The sequence below is a fragment of the Physella acuta genome, unplaced genomic scaffold (genome assembly GCF_028476545.2).
Source record: "Physella acuta isolate Inbredline_101_S28 unplaced genomic scaffold, ASM2847654v3 ptg000824l, whole genome shotgun sequence".
Classification (NCBI taxonomy): Eukaryota; Metazoa; Mollusca; class Gastropoda; family Physidae; genus Physella; species Physella acuta.
In genome coordinates, this window is record NW_026732342.1 from 412,130 (window position 1) to 438,845 (window position 26,716).

At 39.2% G+C, this 26,716-nt stretch overlaps 2 protein-coding genes across 3 annotated transcripts in view; both read right to left on the reverse strand.

Annotated features, from left to right (window-relative positions):
- Nucleotides 1-50: 50 nt before the first annotated feature.
- On the reverse strand, nucleotides 51-26,406 carry LOC131951734 (uncharacterized). 2 transcript variants are annotated; one of them, XM_059314113.1, is made up of 9 exons: nucleotides 26,333-26,406; nucleotides 14,733-16,462; nucleotides 13,398-13,466; nucleotides 11,420-11,577; nucleotides 10,140-10,297; nucleotides 4,004-4,161; nucleotides 3,034-3,282; nucleotides 1,024-1,189; nucleotides 51-480 (listed from the first exon to the last, which is right to left on the reverse strand). In XM_059314113.1, the coding sequence occupies exons 2-9, from the start codon at nucleotides 16,369-16,371 to the stop codon at nucleotides 288-290; spliced, it is 2,790 nt and encodes a 929-aa protein (XP_059170096.1). In that variant the 5' UTR covers nucleotides 16,372-16,462; nucleotides 26,333-26,406; the 3' UTR covers nucleotides 51-287. The 2 variants fall into 2 exon arrangements, with proteins under 2 accessions (XP_059170096.1, XP_059170095.1); XM_059314112.1 differs by lacking the exon at nucleotides 26,333-26,406 and adding an exon at nucleotides 23,589-23,666.
- Nucleotides 16,395-26,716, reverse strand: part of LOC131951748 (CCR4-NOT transcription complex subunit 6-like) — a 31,046-nt gene continuing 20,724 nt past the window's right edge. Inside the window, exon 4 of the mRNA XM_059314131.1 lies at nucleotides 16,395-16,462. Within this exon, the coding sequence (XP_059170114.1) occupies nucleotides 16,395-16,462 (68 nt within the window). The remainder of the gene's footprint in view (nucleotides 16,463-26,716) is intronic.

Below are 26,716 nucleotides of genomic sequence, written 5' to 3' on the forward strand. Positions count from 1 at the left end.
GGGGGTGGGGCCTGCTATTATCTTGGACGTGGGGGTGGGGCCTGCTATTATCTTGGACGTGGGGGTGGGGCCTGCTATTATCTTGGACATGGGGGTGGGGCCTGCTATTATCTTGGACGTGGGGGTGGGGCCTGCTATTATGTTGGACGTGGGGGTGGGGCCTGCTATTATCTTGGACATGGGGGTGGGGCCTGCTATTATCTTGGACGTGGGGGTGGGGCCTGCTATTATCTTGGACGTGGGGGTGGGGCCTGCTATTATCTTGGACGTGGGGGTGGGGCCTGCTATTATCTTGGACGCTGGACTGGCAATGAAAATTCTGCAAACAAGGGGAAGTGATCCGAGGGAACAAATGGATGAGGACAGCCAATGATTTTGTTGGCTCTGAACCACTCTTCATCTTGAAGTCCCATCACAGCATGCAGCTTGAGGTGTTGGGCTGAGTAGAAGATGTAGTCTATGATGCCTTTAAAGTCAAATCTGGAACCAAGAGTTAGACAAGCTCATTAGAGCCAAAAATTGCTGCTCGGGCTAAAAGAAATCCAATTACAAATTAACAAACTCTATAAGGCAGACATACCCAGCACTAGCAACCAAAAGTACAAACAGTCGTATCAAAAGTACAGTCATATTAAAAGTACAGACATTCCAAAAGTGCAGTCGTACCAAAAAGCAAAAAAGGCATGTCTGATAGGATAAGAAAGTAATAAATTGTGTATGGTTAAGAATGCCAAGGTAAGGTCCTAGTAGGTCAAGGTAAGGTCCCTGTAGGTCAAGGTAAGGTCCCGGTAGATCAAGGTAATGACCCAGTAATGACCCAGTAGGTCAAGGTAAGGTCCCTGTAGGTCAAGGTGAGGTCCCTGTAGGTGAAATGTCTAGTGCAGAGTCTTGTGGGTAGAAGTTGAATGAAAGCTTTTGTTAATGATTGTACTCAACAAGTCGTGTTAATGATTGTACTCAACAAGTCGTGTTAATGATTGTACTCAACAAGTCTTGTTAATGATTGTACTCAACAAGTCTTACGTGTAGTTTGTGAAGGGTATAACATCTTTGTATGCACTGGTTAAATTAAAGTTGTGGGTGATGATACCATTTGCATTTCTATCTTTCATAAAAACAGGATAATTTTGACCCTCAAAATCCTTGTGACTGGTGTCGAGTCGACCTTTGGACAAGAACTCATAGACACCTGTGGAATTAAATAGGGCTTTAGTTAAAGACTGCTCAAGTACTGACCTGTTTCAAGTAAAACCTAGAATGGTCAAGTACTGACCTGTTTCAAGTAAAACCTAGACTGGTCAAGTACTGACCTGAGATAAAACCTAGAATGGTCAAGTACTGACCTGTTTCAAGTAAAACCTAGAATGGTCAAGTACTGACCTGAGATAAAACCTAGAATGGTCAAGTACTGACCTGTTTCAAGTAAAACCTAGAATGGTCAAGTACTAACCTGAGATAAAACCTAGAATGGTCAAGTACTGACCTGAGATAAAACCTAGAATGGTCAAGTACTGACCTGAGATAAAACCTAGAATGGTCAAGTACTGACCTGAGATAATACCTAGAATGGTCAAGTACTGACCTGAGATAAAACCTAGAATGGTCAAGTACTGACCTGAGATAAAACCTAGAATGGTCAAGTACTGACCTGTTTCAAGTAAAACCTAGACTGGTCAAGTACTGACCTGAGATAAAACCTAGAATGGTCAAGTACTGACCTGAGATAATACCTAGAATGGTCAAGTACTGACCTGAGATAAAACCTAGAATGGTCAAGTACTGACCTGAGATAAAACCTAGAATGGTCAAGTACTGACCTGTTTCAAGTAAAACCTAGACTGGTCAAGTACTGACCTGAGATAAAACCTAGAATGGTCAAGTACTGACCTGAGATAAAACCTAGAATGGTCAAGTACTGACCTGTTTCAAGTAAAACCTAGACTGGTCAAGTACTGACCTGTTTCAAGTAAAACCTAGAATGGTCAAGTACTGACCTGTTTCAAGTAAAACCTAGAATGGTCAAGTACTGACCTGAGATAAAAACCTAGACTGGTCAAGTACTGACCTGAGATAAAACCTAGAATGGTCAAGTACTGACCTGAGATAAAACCTAGAATGGTCAAGTACTGACCTGAGATAATACCTAGAATGGTCAAGTACTGACCTGAGATAAAACCTAGAATGGTCAAGTACTGACCTGAGATAAAACCTAGAATGGTCAAGTACTGACCTGTTTCAAGTAAAACCTAGACTGGTCAAGTACTGACCTGAGATAAAACCTAGAATGGTCAAGTACTGACCTGAGATAAAACCTAGAATGGTCAAGTACTGACCTGTTTCAAGTAAAACCTAGACTGGTCAAGTACTGACCTGAGATAAAACCTAGAATGGTCAAGTACTGACCTGAGATAAAACCTAGAATGGTCAAGTACTGACCTGTTTCAAGTAAAACCTAGACTGGTCAAGTACTGACCTGAGATAAAACCTAGAATGGTCAAGTACTGACCTGAGATAATACCTAGAATGGTCAAGTACTGACCTGAGATAAAACCTAGAATGGTCAAGTACTGACCTGAGATAAAACCTAGAATGGTCAAGTACTGACCTGTTTCAAGTAAAACCTAGACTGGTCAAGTACTGACCTGAGATAAAACCTAGAATGGTCAAGTACTGACCTGAGATAAAACCTAGAATGGTCAAGTACTGACCTGTTTCAAGTAAAACCTAGACTGGTCAAGTACTGACCTGTTTCAAGTAAAACCTAGAATGGTCAAGTACTGACCTGTTTCAAGTAAAACCTAGAATGGTCAAGTACTGACCTGATTCAAGTAAAACCTAGAATGGTCAAGTACTGACCTGAGATAAAACCTAGACTGGTCAAGTACTGACCTGTTTCAAGTAAAACCTAGAATGGTCAAGTACTGACCTGTTTCAAGTAAAACCTAGAATGGTCAAGTACTGACCTGTTTCAAGTAAAACCTAGAATGGTCAAGTACTGACCAGAGATAAAACCTAGAATGGTCAAGTACTGACCTGAGTCAGGTAAGGAGTTAAAATCCCCACACAGAATGAGAGGCATGCTGTTACACAGATCTGCATCTAATGAAGGAGGAGGTGCATTGGGTCGAAATTGCACTGAGGCTTCCTTGACAAATTTTTGTAGTTCCTCTATCAGCATCATGGTCTGCACCAGCTTGACATCAGGGGACTGGGGGTCCCAGTGGATGTGAGCAGTAGACACCATCAGCATCTGCGTCAAACCTTTGGGGGCTGGAACTGGGCCTGCAATCACATTGGATTCTTCTAAAACAACTTTCTTTTCAAACAATTCATCAATACCATTTTGAGATGTTAAACAATTCATTAATACCATTTAGAGATATAGCTAAACAATTCATTAATACTATTTTGAGATATAACTAAACAATTCAATCGAGCAGAAATTTGAATGCTGAATGTAAAGTAGTGGACCATAAAATCAGAGCGGAAACAGTTCTGGTTAAAGAAGTGAATTTGTGTGAGACTCACTGTTCTGATTAAAGAAGTGACTTTGTGTGAGACTCACTGTTTTGATTAAAGAAGTGAATTTGTGTGGGACTCACTGTTCTGATTAAAGAAGTGACTTTGTGTGAGACTCACTGTTCTGATTAAAGAAGTGAATTTGTGTGAAGTGAATTTGTGTGAGACTCACTGTTCTGATTAAAGAAGTGACTTTGTGTGAGACTCACTGTTCTGATTAAAGAAGTGAATTTGTGTGAAGTGAATTTGTGTGAGACTCACTGTTCTGATTAAAGAAGTGACTTTGTGTGAGACTCACTGTTCTGATTAAAGAAGTGACTTTGTGTGAGACTCACTGTTCTGATTAAAGAAGTGACTTTGTGTGAGACTCACTGTTCTGATCAAAAGAAGTGACTTTGTGTGAGACTCACTGTTCTGATTAAAGAAGTGACTTTGTGTGAGACTCACTGTTCTGATTAAAGAAGTGACTTTGTGTGAGACTCACTGTTCTGATAGACATCAGGCCTAGTCCTAAGTACAGCCACTATTGCGATGTTGTCTTTAGTGCTGACCCGGTTGATCATATCTGTGTCTGTGTTAGATGCTCCCTCCTTTGTGGCCAGCTGGCTGAATTCTATTTGGTACTCGTTGACTTTCTCAAACCTGCATTAAACCAGGGTTATGGCCATCACTTCCTTATATCTAACTTAATCACTTCCTTACACCACACTCAATCAGTTCCTTACATCACACTCAATCACATCCTTACATCACACTCAATCACTTCCTTACATCACACTCAATCACTTCTTTACATCACACTCAATCACTTCCTTACATCACACTCAATCACTTCTTTACATCACACTCAATCACTTCCTTACATCACACACAATCACTTCCTAACATCACACTCAATCACTTCCTAACATCACACTCAATCACTTCCTTACACCACACTCAATCACTTCAATACATCACACTCAATCACTTCCTTACATCACACTCAATCACTTCCTTACATCACACTTAATCACTTCTTTACATCACCTAAAATCACACTCAATCACTTCTTTACATCACACTCAACCACTTCCTTACATCACACACAATCACTTCCTAACATCACACACAATCACTTCCTAACATCACACTCTATCACTTCCTTACACCACACTCAATCACTTCAATACACCACACTCAATCACTTCAATACACCACACTCAATCACTTCCTTACATCACACTCAATCACTTCTTTACATCACACTCAATCACTTCCTTACATCACACTCAATCACTTCTTTACATCACACTCAATCACTTCCTTACATCACACACAATCACTTGCTAACATCACACTCAATCACTTCCTAACATCACACTCAATCACTTCCTTACACCACACTCAATCACTTCAATACATCACACTCAATCACTTCCTTACATCACACTCAATCACTTCCTTACATCACACTTAATCACTTCTTTACATCACCTAAAATCACACTCAATCACTTCTTTACATCACACTCAACCACTTCCTTACATCACACACAATCACTTCCTAACATCACAAACAATCACTTCCTAACATCACACTCAATCACTTCCTTAGACCACACTCAATCACTTCAATACACCACACTCAATCACTTCAATACACCACACTCAATCACTTCCTTACATCACACTCAATCACTTCCTTACACCACACTCAATCACTTCCTTACATCACACTCAATCACTTCCTTACACCACACTCAATCACTTCAATACATCACACTCAATCACTTCCTTACATCACACTCAATCACTTCCTTACATCACACTCAATCACTTCTTTACATCACCTAAAATCACACTCAATCACTTCTTTACATCACACTCAATCACTTCCTTACATCACACACAATCACTTCCTAACATCACACTCAATCACTTCCTTACACCACACTCAATCACTTCAATACACCACACTCAATCACTTCCTTACATCACACTCAATCACTTCCTTACATCACACTCAATCACTTTCTTACATCACACTCAATCACTTCTTTACATTACACTCAATCAATTTCTTACATCACACTCAATCACTTCCATACACCACACTCAATCACTTCCTTACACCACAATCAATCACTTCCTTACATCACCTAAAATCACACTCAATCACTTCCTTACATCACCAAATATCACACTCAATCACATCCTTACACCACACTCAATCACTTCCTTACACCACACCCAATCACTTCCTTACATCACACTCAATCACTTCCTTACACCACACTCAATCACTTCCTTACATCACACTCAATCACTTCCTTACATCACACTCAATCACTTTCTTACATCACACTCAATCACTTCTTTACATTACACTCAATCAATTTCTTACATCACACTCAATCACTTCCATACACCACACTCAATCACTTCCTTACACCACAATCAATCACTTCCTTACATCACCTAAAATCACACTCAATCACTTCCTTACATCACCAAATATCACACTCAATCACATCCTTACACCACACTCAATCACTTCCTTACACCACACCCAATCACTTCCTTACATCACACTCAATCACTTCCTTACACCACACTCAATCACTTCCTTACATCACACTCAATCACTTCCTTACACCACACTCAATCACTTCCTTACACCACACTCAATCACTTCCTTACACTACACTCAATCACTTCCTTACACCACACTCAATCACTTCCTTACACCACACTCAATCACTTCCTTACACCACACTCAATCACTTCCTTACATCACACTCAATCACTTCCTTACATCACACTCAATCACTTCTTTACATCACCTAAAATCACACTCAATCACTTCCTTACACGACACTCAATCACTTCCTTACACCACACTCAATCACTTCCTTACACCACACTCAATCACTTCCTTACATCACACTCAATCACTTCTTTACATCACCTAAAATCACTTCTTTACATCACCTAAAATCACACTCAATCACTTCCTTACATCACCAAATATCACACTCAATCACTTCCTTACATCACACTCAATCACTTCCTTACATTACACTCAATCACTTCCTTACATCACACTCAATCACATATTTACACCACACTCAATCACTTCTTTACATCACACTCAATCACTTCCTTACATCACACTCAATCACTTTTTTACATCACCTTATATCACACTCAATCACTTCCTTACATCACACTCAATCACTTCCATACACTACACTCAATCACTTCATTACACCACACTCAATCACTTCCTTACATCACACTCAATCACTTCCTTACATCACACTCAATCACTTCCTTACATCACACTCAATCACTTCCTTACATCACACTCAATCACTTCCTTACATCACACTCAATCACTTCCTTACATTACACTCAATCAATTCCTTACATCACACTCAATCACTTCCTTACATCACACTCAATCACTTCCTTACATCACACTCAATCACTTCCTTACATCACACTCAATCACATATTTACACCACACTCAATCACTTCTTTACATCACACTCAATCACTTCCTTACATCACACTCAATCACTTCCTTACATCACACTCAATCACTTCCTTACATCACACTCAATCACTTCCTTACATCACACTCAATCACTTCCTTACATCACACTCAATCACTTCCTTACATCACACTCAATCACTTCCTTACATCACACTCAATCACTTCCTTACATCACACTCAATCACTTCCTTACATCACACTCAATCACTTCCTTACATCACACTCAATCACTTTTTTACATCACCTTATATCACACTCATTCACTTCCTTACATCACACTCAATCACTTCCATACACTACACTCAATCACTTCCAAACACCAGACTCAATCACTTCCTTACATCACACTCAATCACTTCCTTACATCACACTCAATCACTTCATTACACGACACTCAATCACTTCCTTACATCACACTCAATCACTTCCTTACATCACACTCAATCACTTCCTTACATCACACTCAATCACTTCCTTACATCACACTCAATCACTTCCTTACATCACACTCAATCATTTCCTTACATCACACTCAATCACTTCTTTACATCACCTAAAATCACACACAATCACATCTTTACACCACACTCAATCACTTCCTTACATCACACTCAATCACTTCCTTACATCACACTCAATCACTTCGTTAAATAACCTAAAATCACACTCAATCACCTCCTTACATCACCAAATATCACACTCAATCACTTCCATGCACCACACTCAATCACTTCCTTACACCACACTCAATCACTTCCTTACATCACACTCAATCACTTCCTTATATCACACTCAATCACTTCTTTAAATAACCTAAAATCAGACTCAATCACTTCCTTACACCACACTCAATCACTTCCTTACATCACACTCAATAACCTCCTTACATCACATACAATCACTTCCTTACATCACACACAATCACTTCCTTACATCACACTCAATCACTTCCTTACATCCCACTCAATCACTTCCTTACATCACACTCAATCACTTCTTTACATCACACTCAATCACTTCTTTACATCACCTAAAATCACACGCAATCACATCTTTACACCACACTCACTCAATCACTTCCTTACATCACACTCAATCACTTCGTTAAATAACCTAAAATCACACTCAATCACCTCCTTACATCACCAAATATCACACTCAATCACTTCCATGCACCACACTCAATCACTTCCTTACACCACACTCAATCACTTCCTTACATCACACTCAATCACTTCCTTATATCAGACTCAATCACTTCTTTAAATAACCTAAAATCAGACTCAATCACTTCCTTACACCATACTCAATCACTTCCTTACATCACACTCAATAACTTCCTTACATCACACACAATCACTTCCTTACATCACACAAAATCACTTCCTTACATCACACTCAATCACTTCCTTACATCACACACAATCACTTCCTTACATCACACTCAATCACTTCCTTACATCACACTCAATCACTTCCTTACATCACACTCAATCACTTCCTTACATCACACTCAATCACTTCCTTACACCACACTCAATGACTTCCTTACACCACACACAATCACTTCCTTACATCACACTCAATCACTTCCTTACATCACACTCAATCACTTCCTTATATCACACTCAATCACTTCCTTACATCACACTCAATCACTTCCTTACATCACACTCAATCACTTCCTCACATCACACTCAATCACTTCCTTACATCACACTCAATCACTTCCTTACATCACACTCAATCACTTCCTTACATCACACTTAATCACTTCTTTACATCACTCAATCACTTCCTTACATCACACTCAATCACTTCCTTACATCACACTCAATCACTTTTTACATCACCTTATATCACACTCAATCACTTCCTTACATCACACTCAATCACTTCCATACACTACACTCAATCACTTCCATACACCACACTCAATCACTTCATTACACCACACTCACTCAATCACTTCCTTACATCACACTCAATCACTTCCTTACATCACACTCAATCACTTCCTTACATCACACTCAATCACTTCCTTACATCACACTCAATCACTTCCATACACCACACTCAATCAATTCCTTACACCACACTCAATCACTTCCTTACATCACACTCAATCACTTCCTTACATCACACTCAATCACTTCTTTACATCACCTAAAATCACACGCAATCACATCTTTACACCACACTCAATCACTTCCTTACATCACACTCAATCACTTCCTTACATCACACTCAATCACTTCCTTACATCACACTCAATCACTTCTTTAAATAACCTAAAATCACACTCAATCACCTCCTTAAATCACCAAATATCACACTCAATCACTTCCATACACCACACTCAATCACTTCCTTACACCACACTCAATCACTTCCTTACATCACACTCAATCACTTCCTTACACCACACTCAATGACTTCCTTACACCACACTCAATCACTTCCTTACACCACACTCAATCACTTCCTTACACCACACTCAATCACTTCCTTACATCACACTCAATCACTTCCTTACATCACACTCAATCACTTCTTTACATCACACTCAATCACTTCCTTACATCACTCAATCACTTCCTTACATCACACTCAATCACTTCCTTACATCACACTCAATCACTTCCTTACATCACACTCAATAACTTCCTTACATCCCACACAATCACTTCCTTACACCACACTCAATCACTTCCTTACATCACACTCAATCACTTCCTTACACCACACTCAATCACTTCCTTATATCACACTCAATCACTTCTTTAAATAACCTAAAATCACACTCAATCACTTCCTTACACCACACTCAATCACTTCCTTACATCACACTCAATCACTTCCTTACATCACACTCAATCACTTCCTTACATCACACTCAATCACTTCCTTACACCACACTCAATCACTTCCTTATATCACACTCAATCACTTCTTTAAATAACCTAAAATCACACACAATCACTTCCTTACACCACACTCAATCACTTCCTTCTATCACACTCAATCACTTCCTTACAACTCACTCAGTCATTTAGCAGATAGTAGGCTAATGTTCTTACTTGTTCTTTTTGAAAAATATGGCACAACCATCAACACATTTCTTCTCCTTGTCTGAGTTCATGGTCCTGACTCGTGATTTGGGCAGAAAAATCCCATCATAGCCATGTGCACAAAGTTCAGGAAAAAACATGCTATAATATTGCTCTGTTTCCACTTCCTGGAATAGAAAACACATTGGATGTTTTTAGAAAACACATTGGATGTTTTCAGAAAACACATTGGATGTTTTAATTCACTTCCTGCAAGAGTAGAAAGTCATTTTGTCAGGTTATTGTTCCATGATTTCCTGTGCCAGCCACCCACACAGTGGAGTGAAAGGTGTGTCAGCCACCCACACAGTGGATTGAAAGGTGTGCCACCCACCCACCCACACAGTGGATTGAAAGGTGTGCCAGCCAGTGTAGTGTAACATTTGATAAATCAACCAGCTGGCAGGATTACAGGATTGGTAACACATTGATGAAATCCTCTTAAATATTGAGTCAGCCTTTTTGTGAGAGCGCAGCAACGCGCGAGACGTGTATGCTAGTTTTACATATATTATTTTCAGAAATACTATCATGGAGTTTTTTTATTCAAATCAACAATTATTTTGGAGCAGTCTTATCGAACTCAGTGTGCTGACTGTCAATCTAATGTCTATGCTCAACTTCAAGTAATGACATGCCTGTAATGTGGTGAGACATGCCTGTAATATGGTGAGACATGCCTGTAATGTGGTGAGACATGCCTGTAATGTGGTGAGACATGCCTGTAATGTGGTGAGACATGCCTGTAATGTGGTGAGACATGCCTGTAATGTGGTGAGACATGCCTGTAATGTGGTGGGACATGCCTGTAATGTGGTGAGACATGCCTGTAATGTGGTGAGACATGCCTGTAATGTGGTGAGACATGCCTGTAATGTGGTGAAACATGCCTGTAATGTGGTGAGACATGCCTGTAATGTGGTGAGACATGCCTGTAATGTGGTGGTGAGACATGCCTGTAATGTGGTGAGACATACCTGTAATGTGGTGAGACATGCCTGTAATGTGGTGAGACATGCCTGTAATGTGGTGAGACATGCCTGTAATGTGGTGAGACATGCCTGTAATGTGGTGAGACATGCCTGTAATGTGGTGAGACATGCCTGTAATGTGGTGAGACATGCCTGTAATGTGGTGAGACATGCCTGTAATGTGGTGAGACATGCCTGTAATGTGGTGAGACATGCCTGTAATGTGGTGAGACATACCTGTAATGTGGTGAGACATACCTGTAATGTGGTGAGACATACCTGTAATGTGATGATGTCAGCGTTTCCCCTGGTAATGTCGTTCATGATGCCCTTTTTCCTGTAGTCCCAGCTGAGAGCCCAAGTGGGACAGTAGGCGTACATGGCCTTGGTACAGAGCTTGTCACACAGGACATTGTAGCACATCACTGAGAACACAGCTGTGGGAGACACAGGACATTGTAGCACATCACTGAGAACACAGCTGTGGGAGACACAGCACATTGTAGCACATCACTGAGAACACAGCTGTGGGAGACACAGGACATTGTAGCACATCACTGAGAACACAGCTGTGGGAGACACAGGACATTGTAGCACATCACTGAGAACACAGCTGCTGGGGAGACACAGGACATTGTAGCACATCACTGAGAACACAGCTGTGGGAGACACAGGACATTGTAGCACATCACTGAGAACACAGCTGCTGGGGAGACACAGGACATTGTAGCACATCACTGAGAACACAGCTGTGGGAGACACAGGACATTGTAGCACATCACTGAGAACACAGCTGTGGGAGACACAGGACATTGTAGCACATCACTGAGAACACAGCTGCTGGGGAGACACAGGACATTGTAGCACATCACTGAGAACACAGCTGTGGGAGACACAGGACATTGTAGCACATCACTGAGAACACAGCTGCTGGGGAGACACAGGACATTGTAGCACATCACTGAGAACACAGCTGTGGGAGACACAGGACATTGTAGCACATCACTGAGAACACAGCTGCTGGGGAGACACAGGACATTGTAGCACATCACTGAGAACACAGCTGTGGGAGACACAGGACATTGTAGCACATCACTGAGAACACAGCTGCTGGGGAGACACAGGCTGGTGAAAGGTGACATGACTCAGGCTGGTGACAGGTGACATGACACAGGCTAGTGACAGGTGACATGACACAGGCTACTAACAGGTGACATGACACAGGCTAATGACAGGTGACATGACACAGGCTAATGACAGGTGACATGACACAGGTTGGTGTCAAGTGACATGACACAGGCTAATGTCAGGTGACATGACACAGGTTGGTGTCAAGTGACAGTAAATTCCTAATTTTGCCCCAACCCATGCAGTAATTAATAGCCAGACAACCTCAAATGACATCAAATGACATCAAATGACATCAAATGACATCAAATAGTTTGGGCCCCCCTTACCCACCCTCTAGGAAAAATTGTGTGTAAAATTGAGAGAAACACAGGGTCTATGCACATCACTCTTTAAATACAGAACAATTTGAGATAGTCTTAGCACATTCACATGGTAAGTTGACACGCTGTAAACTAATGGACATTGTGGACAAGTTTTATTTCTAGAATTAAATTCCTAACATTTTCTAGAATTTTTTAGCCTGAAAACTAATGGATTTCCAGACTTTATAAAAGTCTAACATTTGCTTTTTAGACATTTTTCAGACTTACAAGAACACTGACTGCCCCTTATGCAAAAAGTAATTTTCAAGTATAAAACAAGAAATAAGTAAACAGAGATGCCCCTTATGCAAAAAGTAATTTTCAAGTATAAAACAAGAAATAAGTAAACAGAGATTGAAGTCGTGGACCCGAAGAGGCTACGACTGACAAATGTTATGATTGTTAAGATTATAAGGCATCTATGAGTGCAGAAAATATCCTATAAAATACAAAAATAAATGTTTAAAACTTTTCTGTTACTGTGTTTCTGTTTGCTATTGCAAAGAAACATTTAAATAAACCAAGCACTTAACATATAGGGATTAATTTATACTAAGTCGTTTAAAATCTATACTAAATAATAGTAATAGTATCCAAAAAGTTTTCTTTTTAGTGTATTATTACATAACAAGCTTGTTATTAAAACTTTAGTATGCATTTTTTTATCTAACTAATCACAAAGTTGGTGAAGACATTCAAAATGAGGTTATACATTGTTTTAGGTAGCTGGGGTGGGGGTCTAACACAGGCTAGAAATGACCTACCTGCAGGCACGTCTTTGTCAGCCTCTCCTGTTGTTATCCAAGGTCTGTTTGGAGGCATGGACATCTCATCTGTGGAGGACATTGGTTGACTGGTTACAGGACATTTCTTCTACCTAGGGGACCATGAATAGGGAACCAAGCATGGGGAACCATGAATAGGGAACCAAGCAAATGGGGACCATATATAGGGAACCAAGCATGGGGAACCATGAATAGGAAACCATTACTAGAGTACCATTAATAGGGAACCAAAACACGCAGCCATGAAAAATATTCACCACAGACAACAAAAACACGCAGCCATGAAAAATATTCAGACAACAAAAACACACAGCCATGAAAAACATTCAGACAACAAAAACACACAGCCATGAAAAACATTCAGACAACAAAAACACGCAGCCATGAAAAACATTCAGACAACAAAAACAGGCAGCCATGAAAAATATTCAGACAACAAAAACACGCAGCCATGAAAAACATTCACCACAGACAACAAAAACACGCAGCCATGAAAAACATTCACCACAGACAACAAAAACACGCAGCCATGAAAAACATTCAGACAACAAAAACAGGCAGCCATGAAAAATATTCAGACAACAAAAACAGGCAGCCATGAAAAACATTCACCACAGACAACAAAAACACGCAGCCATGAAAAACATTCAGACAACAAAAACAGGCAGCCATGAAAAACATTCAGACAACAAAAACAGGCAGCCATGAAAAACATTCACCACAGACAACAAAAACACGCAGCCATGAAAAACATTCACCACAGACAACAAAAACACACAGTCATGAAAAACATTCACCACAGACAATAAAAACACGCAGCCATGAAAAACATTCAGACAACAAAAACAGGCAGCCATGAAAAACATTCAGACAACAAAAACACGCAGCCATGAAAAACATTCAGACAACAAAAACACGCAGCCATGAAAAATATTCAGACAACAAAAACACGCAGCCATGAAAAATATTCAGACAACAAAAACACGCAGCCATGAAAAATATTCAGACAAGAAAAACACGCAGCCATGAAAAATATTCAGACAAGAAAAAGATTTGCCACATCCCACAAACCAAAAAAAAGTCATTCTAAAAAAAAAGGTTGATAAAAATCAGAGCACATCATAAAAACTTTGTCCAATAACAAGATAAGTCAATTAAACTTAAGGAGGGGACATCAAGTTGATAAAATATCAACAGCTGAACAAATAGAAAAGGTGGTATAAAATAAAGATTTGATTTTCTAAATAAAAAAGATAAGAAAAGAGTTGAAAAGCTTATGACATTTAATAAACAAAATTTGATTGATAGACTTACACTTTTTAAAATCTAGGGGTAAAAAGTAGTCTGGCCTGTGGGGGTACATCACAGGCAGACTCGGGCTGTACAGGGACAGGCTCTGGACAGGGTAAGGCCATAATGGTGGCTGGCTATGGCCAGAGTAAGGCCACGTTTGGCCGAGGTAAGGCCAGGACGGTCCTGTGTAAGGCTGGTTATGGTACATGACAGAAATGCTCATGCCCAGCCCAGTCAGGTCCATGTAGACACTCTCAGTTACTGGCACTCTCTCATGATCCCAGAGCTGGCCTCTCCAGCTGCCTGACTTGTCTGGCTGGATCTCCTGTTTGCTCCAGTGGTACCTGGAGCTGTGGACTCCAGCTGGCTTGGACAGATGCCCTGCTGTGTGCTGTGAGCTGAGACACGCTGGAGCTGGACTGCCGGAGGAGGAGCTTGAGGTGCTCTCAACATCAGAGGAGGCTTCAGAGTCGGATGAGATAGATCCTCTTGCTGCCTTGTGTTGTGTTGTCTCTCCAAGCTGACTGTACTCAGCACTGGTCGAGTGAGTTTTGTTGTAGTCAGTGGAATGGATGGATGACTTTCTGGGGTAGCCCTCAGTCTGCTGGTATCTGCAGCAAGTGTGGGGGGAGCTACACTTGTGGGGGGAGCTACACTTGTGGGGGGAGATACACTTGTGGGGGGAGATACACGTGTGGGGGGAGATACACGTGTGGGGGGAGATACACATGAGGGGAGGACCAGTTGTGAACTCTGCTAGCAGTTCTAGCTCATCTGGTGTTAACTTGACCTGCTCCCCTGACCTTGACACGACACAAGCTCTGCCCTTGACCTGCTCCCCTGACCTTGACACGATACAAGCTCTGCCCTTGACCTGCTCCCCTACATCTGACATGTCTGAACTGGATAGGACAGAAAGTTTGTCGCTGCTATCAGAATCCCCATCTGTGCTCTCTGCCAGCTTGTCCCCACTGAGATCATTGCAGATGAGCTCCACATTCTCACAGTCTGACATGATGTTGCGCTTGGCCTCGCTGGCCAGGGAGAGGTTGTTTAAAATCTGGCAACACTTGCCTTGGCTCCAGTTGCTGCTCAGGTTTGGGTCGGAAGATTCTTTTCTCTGGGCTTTCTCTAGAACAGATATTAGCGTGGACAAATTCTTTCTAGATTTTTCTTGAGCTTTCTGGACAGTGGATTGAAGATGATGATAAGGTGATCTAAGACAAGTGGGTGGAGTGGGGAACATTCTGGGCTGGGCCCATGGCTGGTGGAAGTGGTGTTTGTATTGAGGAACAAATTCTGGAATGGATGCAACATCTCCATAAATTGTCTTTTTGTGGCTGGGAAGCTTGACCTGAGTCAGGTACTGCTCTTCATCTGTGGATCGTGTGGATACATCCGAGTCTCCATCCAGGCTGGACTGTCTCTGCTTTAGGGGCAGTGTGTCCTTGAGATGGATGACGATTGGGCTCTTGGACTTGCATTGCTGCTTGCGTCTGCTGCTCTTGCCCTTCCTGCTCACTTTGCTGCGCTGCTGACGATGTCTTTGACAGTTGGCACAGCTCATGCCCTCTAGTCTTCTGACAAAACTTTCTTCACTAATCACTTCCAGGTTAGCGCTGACAATCTCTCGCTTGACACCATCATCAACTTTTCCCATCTCAGCAGCTCTTTACTAGCCAGTCAAACCAACATAGCCAAAGCTCCTAGTCTCAACCTTGCTCTCCTTAGCTCAATGATGACCTCTAGCCCTGGATAGAAACAAAGAGTCAATAAGAAAAGAAATCAATTGTTATGCAGATGTGTCATCCCTATGAGTTATGAAATTGTTAACCTCTCTACCATATCTTGCGTTGAGTGTACCAATGACACAAATGTCTAGAGAACTCTGCCCAGGTAACCATACAATCTTTAAAGATCTCATTGACTCTATGTCGAAGTCTTCTAGGACACATCTAACTCAGTGGTTCCCAAACTTTTTCCAGTGCAGACCCCTTTTACAAAAAGTAAGGGACCAGCGACCCCCATAGAATTAAAAAGTTAGTTAGGAAATTAATAATATTTTCTCATAGACTTTCATTATGATCTAGCCGTCTGTACCCGTTACATGTGAACTATACGTCTATATATTTTAATGTTATACTTGTTCTCAAGAAAAATATATTTTAAGGTTATACTTGTTCTCAAGAAAAATATATTTTAATGTTATACTTGGTCTCAAGAAAAATATATTTTAAGGTTATACTTGTTCTCAAGAAAAATATATTTTAAGGTTATACTTGTTCTCAAGAAAAATATATTTTAAGGTTATACTTGTTCTCAAGAAAAATATATTTTAAGGTTATACTTGTTCTCAAGAAAAATATATTTTACGGTTATACTTGTTCTCAAGAAAAATATATTTTAATGTTATACTTGTTCTCAAGAAAAATATTTTCTATAAAAGTTATTGGTCAAAATGCAATGTGCTTTTCTACATGTTGAACAATATTAGTGAATAAGCAAAGAAATAACTATATAGCTAAAGGTCCGACACATTTAAAATAACATAGGCTACCAATACCTATTAGAAAAACCAAATTATATAGTCAACAAAACACCATATTAAATGCACACACTGATTAAGAGACTGAAATTATTCTGTTCAAAGGTATTTATGTTGTTTTTTTAAAATGTAGTTTGTATTACTTTTGGCCGAGAAAATTGTATACATTTCATAGCGTACGTCCCGATAAGTAGATCTATAAATTTAAATCAAATTTGAATGATATAGTTCATTTCTTCAAATTCTAAAATTGAAAGAATGCGCAACTAGTTTTGTTTTTCTTTCTCTAGTTTAAGAATGTGACCTCAATGTTTTTGCGTTCTAGTCACAACAATAAACACTTTACCGGTTGCATATTTAAAAATGTGTTTCTACATTCATATATACCTTTATTTTTATTTTCCTACTTAAAATAAAATTTAGTAAATACATTTAAAACATCCAAAATTTTATTTTCAACAAAAGCTTGTATCTTTCAGTTCTCCATATATCGCTAAACATACTGGTCACATAGCCTCAACATACTGATCACATAGCCTCAACATACTGATCACATAGCCTCAACATACTGATCACATAGCCTCAACATACTGATCACATAGCCTCAACATACTGATCACATAGCCTCAACATACTGATCACATAGCCTCAACATACTGATCACATAGCCTCAACATACTGATCACATAGCCTCAACATACTGATCACAGAGCCTCAACATACTGATCACATAGCCTCAACTTACTGATCACATAGCCTCAACATACTGATCACATAGCCTCAACATACTGATCACATAGCCTCAACATAATGATCACATAGCCTCAACATACTGATCACATAGCCTCAACATACTGATCACATAGCCTCAACATACTGATCACATAGCCTCAACATACTGATCACAGAGCCTCAACATACTGATCACATAGCCTCAACATACTGATCACATAGCCTCAACATACTGATCACATAGCCTCAACATACTGATTAAATAGCCTAAAAAATGTTGTGGACAGAGAGAGAGAAGTGCCCACATGGGCTTTTATATATTAGGATTATCTTAATAACTGTTTTAATAAGATGAGTGAAATACATGCTGTTAACAATTCTCAACATTCGCAGTTGAGATTTTGTTAACGCCAACCTCATGTCATTCTCAACATTTAATTTATTTATTTTGTTTTTAATTGGAGAAGCTTTACCTCATGTCATTCTCAAAATTTAATTTATTTATTTTGTTTTTAATTGGAGAAGCTTTACCTCATGTCATTCTCAATATTTAATTTATTTATTTTGTTTTTAATTGGAGAAGCTTTACCTCATGTCATTCTCAAAATTTAATTTATTTGTTTTGTATTTAATTGGAGAAGCTTTACCTCATGTCATTCTCAACATTTAATTTATTTGTTTTGTATTTAATTGGAGAAGCTTTACCTCATGTCATTCTCAACATTTAATTTATTTGTTTTGTTTTTAATTGGAGAAGCTTTACCTCATGTCATTCTCAACATTTAATTTATTTGTTTTGTTTTTAATTGGAGAAGCTTTACCTCATGTCATTCTCAACATTTAATTTATTTGTTTTGTATTTAATTAGAGAAGCGTTGAAAATTATTTAATTGGAGAAGCGTTGAAAATTATTTAATTGGAGAAGCGTTGAAAATTATTTAATTGGAGAAGCGTTGAAAATTATTTAATTGGAGAAGCGTTGAAAATTATTCTTGCAATGATATGTGGACACAAGAGGAACTAAAACTCAAAAGGCAATCAATTTTACGTTTGGGTATGAATGGTGCATACTACACCAACATTGTGTCAGCAGTTTTTGATTTAACAAGGTACATGACGAGTAATCAAGAATTCAACTTGTAATTCATCGGGAATGCTGGCAACATTGAGGGAATCAAGAATTCAACTTGTAATTCAGCTTAGGGAAAATAACGCCGTAGTTCGTTTTCAAGAGATTCATGATGCACAGAATCCTCTCAAATTTTTATTTATCTCACAGTGAGATTCATCTACCACACTGCAGAGTTTCTCAAACATGGCAATATTTCCAAGATTTATTTTCTTTGCATATATTTTTGCATTGATAAAAATGCCCCGAGACTACACATAAAGAGATAATATTTGTTCATTTTCCCTCAAGTTTCAGATTAAGCTTTTGTTGAAGTTCGAATATATCTGCTAGGTATGTTACTCTCTCTAACCACTCTTTGTAGTTAAAGTATATTTCTGATGTTTGCAACTAGCTTCATGCCGACGAAAGAACTGCATATATAACTAGATTCTTATGCTTTTTTCTTACATAAAAATAAATGGTCATAACTATAAAATACAATATTTATCAATTGTTCAATTTTAGTTCACTTTTCAATTATACATTTTAATTTGCATGAAAAAAATTGAAAAATAATAATAATTGACTTGACAAAAATGAAGCAGGAGTAATCTCAACTCAGGATATAGACATGATTTTTAGATCAATTTTTAATTACTTAAACTTTTTAAAGAGAATCTCCTTGAAAAAAGAATTGTGCACCAAGTGAACAGCAAATTGTGTGTGTATAATAGTGCAGAATATTAGTACTTTATAAATACATATGCATTTTTTTGGGGAAATCTGAAATAGCTTAAAGTTCTACTTCCAATAAACAGAAATTACTCAGAGAATTAAATCTTTTTTTAAATGTGAAATTTCATTTATCTATCTGAAACAGTTCTTAAGTTATAGGATTTTGAAAAAACCAAAAGTAGAATAAGTTCCACTCCTGGTAACCTGAAATCACTGAGAATTTGATACAGAACTACAAATTTCATATAATACTTATATATGAAATTTCATCAAGTTAGCTGTAACGGTACTCAAGTTATTGTGTACTCAGACATACACACACACAGACAAAAAATTATAAAACTTTTTCTTTCTGACTCTGAGGTGTAACATCAAGATTAGTGAAAATCTCGATTTTGATTTTTCGCAGGAGTACAAACACGAAAAAGAAATTTGTTCTGTAGAGCTAGTGTACAATCAACAAAGAGAAATTTATTCTGTACAGCTAGTGTACAATCAACAAAGAGAAATTCTGTAGAGCTAGTGTACAATCAACAAAGAGAAATTCTGTAGAGCTAGTGTACAATCAACAAAGAGAAATTCTGTACAGCTAGTGTACAATCAACAAAGAGAAATTCTGTAGAGCTAGTGTACAATCAACAAAGAGAAATTTGTTCTGTAGAGCTAGTGTACAATCAACAAAGAGAAATTCTGTAGAGCTAGTGTACAATCAACAAAGTGAAATTCTGTACAGCTAGTGTACAATCAACAAAGAGAAATTCTGTACAGCTAGTGTACAATCAACAAAGAGAAATTCTGTAGAGCTAGTGTACAATCAACAAAGAGAAATTCTGTAGAGCTAGTGTACAATCAACAAAGAGAAATTCTGTAGAACTAGTGTACAATCAACAAAGAGAAATTTGTTCTGTAGAGCTAGTGTACAATCAACTAAGAGAAATTCTGTAGAACTAGTGTACAATCAACAAAGAGAAATTTATTCTGTACAGCTAGTGTACAATCAACAAAGAGAAATTCTGTAGAACTAGTGTACAATCAACAAAGAGAAATTCTGTAGAGCTAGTGTACAATCAACAAAGAGAAATTCTGTAGAGCTAGTGTACAATCAACAAAGAGAAATTCTGTAGAGCTAGTGTACAATCAACAAAGAGAAATTCTGTAGAGCTAGTGTACAATCAACAAAGAGAAATTCTGTAGAGCTAGTGTACAATCAACAAAGAGAAATTCTGTAGAGCTATTGTACAATCAACAAAGAGAAATTCTGTAGAGCTAGTGTACAATCAACAAAGAGAAATTTGTTCTGTAGAGCTAGTGTACAATCAACAAAGAGAAATTCTGTAGAGCTAGTGTACAATCAACAAAGAGAAATTCTGTACAGCTAGTGTACAATCAACAAAGAGAAATTCTGTACAGCTAGTGTACAATCAACAAAGAGAAATTCTGTAGAGCTAGTGTACAATCAACAAAGAGAAATTCTGTAGAGCTAGTGTACAATCAACAAAGAGAAATTCTGTAGAGCTAGTGTACAATCAACAAAGAGAAATTTGTTCTGTAGAGCTAGTGTACAATCAACAAAGAGAAATTTGTTCTGTAGAGCTAGTGTACAATCAACAAAGAGAAATTTTGTAGAGCTAGTGTACAATCAACAAAGAGAAATTCTGTAGAACTAGTGTACAATCAACAAAGAGTAATTATGTACAGCTAGTGTACAATCAACAAAGAGAAATTCTGTAGAGCTAGTGTACAATCAACAAAGAGAAATTCTGTACAGCTAGTGTACAATCAACAAAGAGAAATTTGTTCTGTAGAGCTAGTGTACAATCAACAAAAAGAAATTTGTTCTGTACAGCTAGTGTACAATCAACAAAGAGAAATTTATTCTGTACAGCTAGTGTACAATCAACAAAGAGAAATTCTGTACAGCTAGTGTACAATCAACAAAGAGAAATTCTGTAGAGCTAGTGTACAATCAACAAAGAGAAATTCTGTAGAGCTAGTGTACAATCAACAAAGAGAAATTCTGTACAGCTAGTGTACAATCAACAAAGAGAAATTCTGTAGAGCTAGTGTACAATCAACAAAGAGAAATTCTGTAGAGCTAGTGTACAATCAACAAAGAGAAATTCTGTAGAGCTAGTGTACAATCAACAAAGAGAAATTCTGTAGAGCTAGTGTACAATCAACAAAGAGAAATTCTGTAGAGCTATTGTACAATCAACAAAGAGAAATTCTGTAGAGCTAGTGTACAATCAACAAAGAGAAATTTGTTCTGTAGAGCTAGTGTACAATCAACAAAGAGAAATTCTGTAGAGCTAGTGTACAATCAACAAAGAGAAATTCTGTACAGCTAGTGTACAATCAACAAAGAGAAATTTGTTCTGTAGAGCTAGTGTACAATCAACAAAGAGAAATTTGTTCTGTACAGCTAGTGTACAATCAACAAAGAGAAATTTATTCTGTACAGCTAGTGTACAATCAACAAAGAGAAATTCTGTACAGCTAGTGTACAATCAACAAAGAGAAATTCTGTAGAGCTAGTGTACAATCAACAAAGAGAAATTTGTTCTGTAGAGCTAGTGTACAATCAACAAAGAGAAATTCTGTAGAGCTAGTGTACAATCAACAAAGAGAAATTTGTTCTGTACATCTAGTGTACAATCAACAAAGAGAAATTCTGTAGAGCTAGTGTACAATCAACAAAGAGAAATTCTGTACAGCTAGTGTACAATCAACAAAGAGAAATTCTGTAGAGCTAGTGTACAATCAACAAAGAGAAATTCTGTAGAACTAGTGTACAATCAACAAAGAGAAATTCTGTAGAGCTAGTGTACAATCAACAAAGAGAAATTCTGTACAGCTAGTGTACAATCAACAAAGAGAAATTCTGTAGAGCTAGTGTACAATCAACAAAGAGAAATTCTGTAGAACTAGTGTACAATCAACAAAGAGAAATTCTGTAGAGCTAGTGTACAATCAACAAAGAGAAATTCTGTACAACTAGTGTACAATCAACAAAGAGAAATTCTGTAGAGCTAGTGCACAATCAACAAAGAGAAATTCTGTACAACTAGTGTACAATCAACAAAGAGAAATTTATTCTGTACAGCTAGTGTACAATCAACAAAGAGAAATTCTGTAGAGCTAGTGTACAATCAACAAAGAGAAATTCTGTAGAGCTAGTGTACAATCAACAAAGAGAAATTCTGTAGAGCTAGTGTACAATCAACAAAGAGAAATTCTGTAGAGCTAGTGTACAATCAACAAAGAGAAATTCTGTAGAGCTAGTGTACAATCAACAAAGAGAAATTTGTTCTGTAGAGCTAGTGTACAATCAACAAAGAGAAATTCTGTAGAGCTAGTGTACAATCAACAAAGAGAAATTCTGTACAGCTAGTGTACAATCAACAAAGAGAAATTCTGTACAGCTAGTGTACAATCAACAAAGAGAAATTCTGTAGAGCTAGTGTACAATCAACAAAGAGAAATTTGTTCTGTAGAGCTAGTGTACAATCAACAAAGAGAAATTCTGTACAGCTAGTGTACAATCAACAAAGAGAAATTCTGTAGAGCTAGTGTACAATCAACAAAGAGAAATTTGTTCTGTAGAGCTAGTGTACAATCAACAAAGAGAAATTCTGTAGAGCTAGTGTACAATCAACAAAGAGAAATTCTGTAGAGCTAGTGTACAATCAACAAAGAGAAATTCTGTAGATCTAGTGTACAATGAACAAAGATAGTTGGAGCAAGTTGTACAGACCCTTCCATAGAGAATGGCACAGTTTGTTGCACTGGTCTGGTCTACCTACCCACCCAGAGTGTGTGAGTCGCCAGCAGATCAACGGGTGAGTGGATCAATACGACACACTCACACACACTCACACACACACTCACACACACTCGCTCGGCCGCCCGATCGATAACGTCATCTACCAAGACAAAGGCCGGTAATGGGAGGACACGATGGGGAATGGCGGGGACACGACGGGGAATGATGGGGAATGGCGGGGACACGACGGGGAATGATGGGGAATGGCGGGGAATGGCGGGGACACGACGGGGAATGATGGGGAATGGCGGGGAATGGCGGGGACACGACGGGGAATGATGGGGGATGGCGGGGACACGACGGGGAATGGCAGGGACACGACGGGGAATGGCGGGGAATGTCGGGGACACGACGGGGAATGATGGGGAATGGCGGGGACACGACGGGGAATGATGGGGACACGACGGGGAATGGCGGGGACACGACGGGGAATGGCGGGGACACGACGGGGAATGATGGGGAATGGCGGGGACACGACGGGGAATGATGGGAATGGCGGGGAATGGCGGGGACACGACGGGGAATGATGGGGGATGGCGGGGACACGACGGGGAATGGCAGGGACACGACGGGGAATGGCGGGGAATGTCGGGGACACGACGGGGAATGGCAGGGACACGACGGGGAAGCGGTGACTGTGAGGACAGCAGCAACGAATCAACGAGGCCGAACCGTCGTCATTCCATTAAAAACATGGTTAGAAATCATTGGTGGTATATAGGTCAAGGCCTTGATACCATCCCAAGCAGGTGCTTGCTCAATCTATGTCAGTTGTTAGATGTGTTCTATGTCAGTTGTTAGATGTGTTCTATGTCAGGTGTTAGATGTGTTCTATGTCAGGTGTTAGATGTGTTCTATGTCAGTTGTTAGATGTGTTCTATGTCAGTTGTTAGATGTGTTCTATGTCAGTTGTTAGATGTGTTCTATGTCAGTTGTTAGATGTGTTCTATGTCAGGTGTTAGATGTGTTCTATGTCAGGTGTTAGATGTGTTCTATGTCAGTTGTTAGATGTGTTCTATGTCAGTTGTTAGATGTGTTCTATGTCAGTTGTTAGATGTGTTCTATGTCAGTTGTTAGATGTGTTCTATGTCAGCTGTCAGATGTGTTCTATGTCAGGTGTTAGATGTGTTCTATGTCAGTTGTTAGATGTGTTCTATGTCAGTTGTTAGATGTGTTCTATGTCAGGTGTTAGATGTGTTCTATGTCAGGTGTTAGATGTGTTCTATGTCAGGTGTTAGATGTGTTCTATGTCAGGTGTTAGATGTGTTCTATGTCAGGTGTTAGATGTGTTCTATGTCAGTTGTTAGATGTGTTCTATGTCAGTTGTTAGATGTGTTCTATGTCAGTTGTTAGATGTGTTCTATGTCAGTTGTTAGATGTGTTCTATGTAAGTTGTTAGATGTGTTCTATGTAAGTTGTTAGATGTGTTCTATGTCAGTTGTTAGATGTGTTCTATGTCAGTTGTTAGATGTGTTCTATGTCAGGTGTTAGATGTGTTCTATGTAAGTTGTTAGATGTGTTCTATGTCAGGTGTTAGATGTGTTCTATGTAAGTTGTTAGATGTGTTCTATGTCAGGTGTTAGATGTGTTCTATGTCAGCTGTCAGATGTGTTCTATGTCAGGTGTTAGATGTGTTCTATGTCAGTTGTTAGATGTGTTCTATGTCAGTTGTTAGATGTGTTCTATGTCAGGTGTTAGATGTGTTCTATGTCAGGTGTTAGATGTGTTCTATGTAAGTTGTTAGATGTGTTCTATGTCAGTTGTTAGATGTGTTCTATGTAAGTTGTTAGATGTGTTCTATGTCAGTTGTTAGATGTGTTCTATGTCAGTTGTTAGATGTGTTCTATGTCAGTTGTTATATGTGTTTTATGTCAGTTGTTAGATGTGTTCTATGTCAGTTGTTATATGTGTTTTATGTCAGTTGTTAGATGTGTTCTATGTCAGTTGTTAGATGCTGTAGCAAGAAAAGCTAACCAAAAAGACAAACAATCAAACACATGATATCAATTGACAGACTTGAAGCCTGACAGACAGACTTGAACCCTGACAGACATACTTGAACCCTGACAGACTTGAACCCTGACAGACATACTTGAACCCTGACAGACAGACTTGAACCCTGACATACAGACTTGAACCCTGACAGACACACTTGAACCCTGACAGACAGACTTGAACCTTGACAGACATACTTGAACCCTGACAGACAGACTTGAACCCTGACATACAGACTTGAACCCTGACAGACAGACTTGAACCCTGACATACAGACTTGAACCCTGACAGACACACTTGAACCCTGACAGACAGACTTGAATCTTGACAGACATACTTGAACCCTGACAGACAGACTTGAACCCTGACATACAGACTTGAACCCTGACAGACATACTTGAACCCTGACAGACAGACTTGAACCCTGACATACAGACTTGAACCCTGACAGACTTGAACCCTGACATACAGACTTGAACCCTGACAGACAGACAGACAGACAGACAGACAGACAGACATACTTGAATCCTGACAGACAGACAGACAGACAGACAGACATTCTTGAACCCTGACAGACAGACAGACATACTTGAAGCCTGACAGACAGACGGACATACTTGAAGCCTGACAGACAGACAGACATACTTGAAGCCTGACACCATGTACTGTGACGAGCCTACCTGAGCGACGAAACATATCCCATGGACGGTACCATAAAGTCAATCAATGAACACAGCCATTGATCAGTGCTTTACCTAGACGGCTGACACAGTCCGCGCTAGGATAATCTTTTATCAGGTCACCTTTAACCTTTCTCTACCATTGGCTGATTCTCTCATTTGGAACACGGCGTTCATTCAAACAGTAAGGTGCAGGGGACGGCGGCGGCTTCAATTAGTGCCAGCTAGTCCATGCGCATGTGACATTCGCCCTCTGACCGGTATATGGTGTGTACAAAGTGTGTACCACTCAAGTAAGATACTGTGTACAACAACACTGTTACTACGTGTGTACAACAACACTGTTACTACGTGTGTACAATAACCAGAGTTTCTTCCAGGCAT

Coding starts and splice junctions, on each gene's coding strand:
- LOC131951734 (XM_059314113.1), bottom strand. CDS start 16,371: ATGGGAAAAGTTGATGATGGTGTCAAGCGAGAGATTGTCAGCGCTAAC. Junction 11,578..13,397: donor TGACAAAGACGTGCCTGCAG/GTAGGTCATTTC, acceptor TGTCTCCCACAG/CTGTGTTCTCAGTGATGTGC. Junction 481..1,023: donor ATACCCTTCACAAACTACAC/GTAAGACTTGTT, acceptor TCTTGGTTCCAG/ATTTGACTTTAAAGGCATCA.